Raw genomic sequence first — 2,649 nt, 5'->3', positions numbered from 1 at the left:
TTCAAAATTTTGGTTTAGCTTAGAAAACATGATATTTTCAACTTTGGCCGAAAAACGATGCCACAACGGAGTTTTGGTAAGACAAGCCCTCCCCTGGCTTGATAACCCCGCAGCCCGAGGTGCCTGGCAGGTTCACTGGAGCCCACGGCTCACAGCTCCCTCAAACCCTGTACTATTTCACCCAGCACAAGGTGTATGGGGGCCAAACACTTGCTCCGGGGGATTGGTAGCGGCTTAGGGGCTGTCCGGCATATTGTGCACACAAAAGTGTATGGTGGCAGTGCGACAAAGGTGTATAGCCCAGACTGCGACTTAAGTCGCACTGGTTTCTGTAGCCTACACCGTTGTCGCACTCTCCCGGTACGCCTTTGAAATTAAAGTGATCGACTCGATCATCCAGGTCTGCTTCGAGGTTGTTCGTCTACATTCACATTGCAACCATGTGGATTCGATATGGCTGTTCCCATGGGGGAACTGTGCCGCCAACTGGCTTACACATACTGACGTGCTCCACACAACTGAGTATTAGATTGCGAGGCAGGCCTGAACAGTTTAATTAAACGCTTATACGTGTTACCGAAGTCTGGCCCTGGCACTTTAATGTATTCTAAAGTACCGTTTAACACGTTTATGCTTAAGTTCAAATTTCTAGTCCAACATCTACAAGTGTACCAGTTGCACACTTTTGTTTCCATTGTTTAACAAGGATGTAAACTCTGCGTACTTTGTTGAAAGAGTTACAGGTATTTTTGACTTTTCAACAGTCCAAACACTACGCTACTATTGTCAAGTGTACGTGTACAGTAAAGAGATCAGACATGTTAACTTTAATAACCTTGTTTTCAAGGCCTCGAGAATTGTCAAACGCCGAATGTCCACTGAAGATGACGACTGTCCAGCGCACACTGAGCCGCGTCTTATCTCAGGTAAATGACGAGCGAGGACGAGTGTGTGGGTTTGGGAACTCCCCCCTTCTTTCCTCATTTATTGGCGTAACTGCAACTTGTACTGCTTTACTCGTTACGTTTTTTTGCAGTAATAAAGACCGGGAGAAATGTCGGTTTTGATTTCGTGTAGTCCTCTCAACCCCGGATACACCCACCATGCTAATAGCACATTGATTAAATGTTCACAGACTACGTCGCGCTACCGCTCGACCTCGGCGGCAGTCACAACGCCCTCAAATGAACCAACAAGCCAGGCTGCAAGCTGGGACAGCGGCAAGCCCTACGTTGAGATCCCCGGACCGAAGCCTCTGCCTGTTATTGGAAATGTGTGGCGCTTCGTGCCCGGAATTGGTAACTGATGATAGACGTATTTAATGACTTCACACAGTAAAATCAGAGGGATAATTTTGTGCATGAATTAAACAGAAATCCGAGCATCAACAGCATGTGGACCATTTTTTTTGTGATCTGATGTATACCACTGCATTGCGTACGAAGTAAAATCGTGCATAGTTTTGCAGGCACGGATTCATTCTTAGCATTGCAGGTGTTTTGCACACAAACTTAATTTGTGCATTAATAATGAATATGCACCAAAACGTACGTTAAAAACTACGTTTCGCTTGCGCACAATAAAAGTTCTACTCAATTATGCAATTTCACCAAAATTCTAAGTATTCGGTGAGCAAAATGTTGGAAAAAGTACTTTCACACCATTTACGCGAAAGACAATTGCCACATTTCTTTTCATTTTTCACATTTCTTTTCGGGCTGGGAGCGAAATACTCGAGCATTGTGTTCTTTGTTAGGTTGTTACCCGGGCGCGGCTCAAATGCGACAGGTGGTGTTGAACCATGACGCCCCCCCCCCCCTTCTTCCCTGCGCCGCGATGTGTGGTACAAACAACCCTATCGGGTTCGCTGAAAATTATGAACCAGACCAGCTACCGGGTTCGCGCGCACACGTCGTGTGGAGTTTCTACCCGCTGGCGAAATTCCGTGGATCGTTTATCCTTTAACACGTTGAGTGCGCCGTGACTCTCACCGCGGGTCCCAATAACATAGGATTGCCTACCCCCGCCGCACTCAACGTGTTAAAATGAGCGTCTCGATCAGACATAACATGCATTCTGGGCTTTAACTCGCGATGTCTCAAGATTAAAAATGCGCAATTTCTGTTCTTTTGCTCAGTGAGATACCTGCCTTGTTTTTCCCCAAATGACATTTTATGTAAATGTTATGTATACTTATCAGGAAAATGTTCTGCTTCGTATTTTTCTAGGAGATTTAGCTAACCTTCAGTTCGACCAGTTGTTTACGGTTCTACTGAAGAAGTATGGCCCTATCTGCAAGTTAGGTGGAATGCCAGGCCGACCTGATATGTTGCTGGTGAATGATGCCGATGCTGCTCAAATAGTTCGTATTAAAATGCAATTAAAGATCGAGGCTGCCTATACCGGTCGTCAAAAAACCAATTGTTGGATTTTTTTTCTTTCCCAGATTTACCGTAGTGAAGGAACCTGGCCAACTCGAAGAGGAGCTTACGTCTTGGATCACTACTTCAGAGATGTCAGGAAAAACCTGCTTGTTAGTCTGGCAACAGCGTAAGAACTCGTTCTGGTTATCGGGAATGTCGTTTCCATTTTCCTATCCAAATTTTGGAATCACTCTCTTCGTGGAATAAGTGTTAAAGAAACATTCCA

At 45.2% G+C, this 2,649-nt stretch overlaps 1 protein-coding gene across 1 annotated transcript in view; it reads left to right on the top strand.

Moving 5' to 3' along the window:
* The window catches only part of LOC113207095 (probable cytochrome P450 49a1), a gene marked incomplete in the record, with an annotated part of 16,281 nt that overhangs the window by 6,799 nt on the left and 6,833 nt on the right, over positions 1-2,649 (top strand). Inside the window, 4 exon segments of the mRNA XM_052274446.1 lie at positions 848-926; positions 1,136-1,298; positions 2,229-2,362; positions 2,447-2,550. Of these exon segments, the coding sequence (XP_052130406.1) occupies positions 885-926; positions 1,136-1,298; positions 2,229-2,362; positions 2,447-2,550 (443 nt within the window).

Source organism: Frankliniella occidentalis, unplaced genomic scaffold (genome assembly GCF_000697945.3).
Source record: "Frankliniella occidentalis isolate FOCC.00 unplaced genomic scaffold, Focc_3.1 Scaffold395, whole genome shotgun sequence".
Lineage (NCBI taxonomy): Eukaryota > Metazoa > Arthropoda > Insecta > Thysanoptera > Thripidae > Frankliniella > Frankliniella occidentalis.
This window is presented reverse-complemented; position numbering and strand designations above follow the sequence as displayed.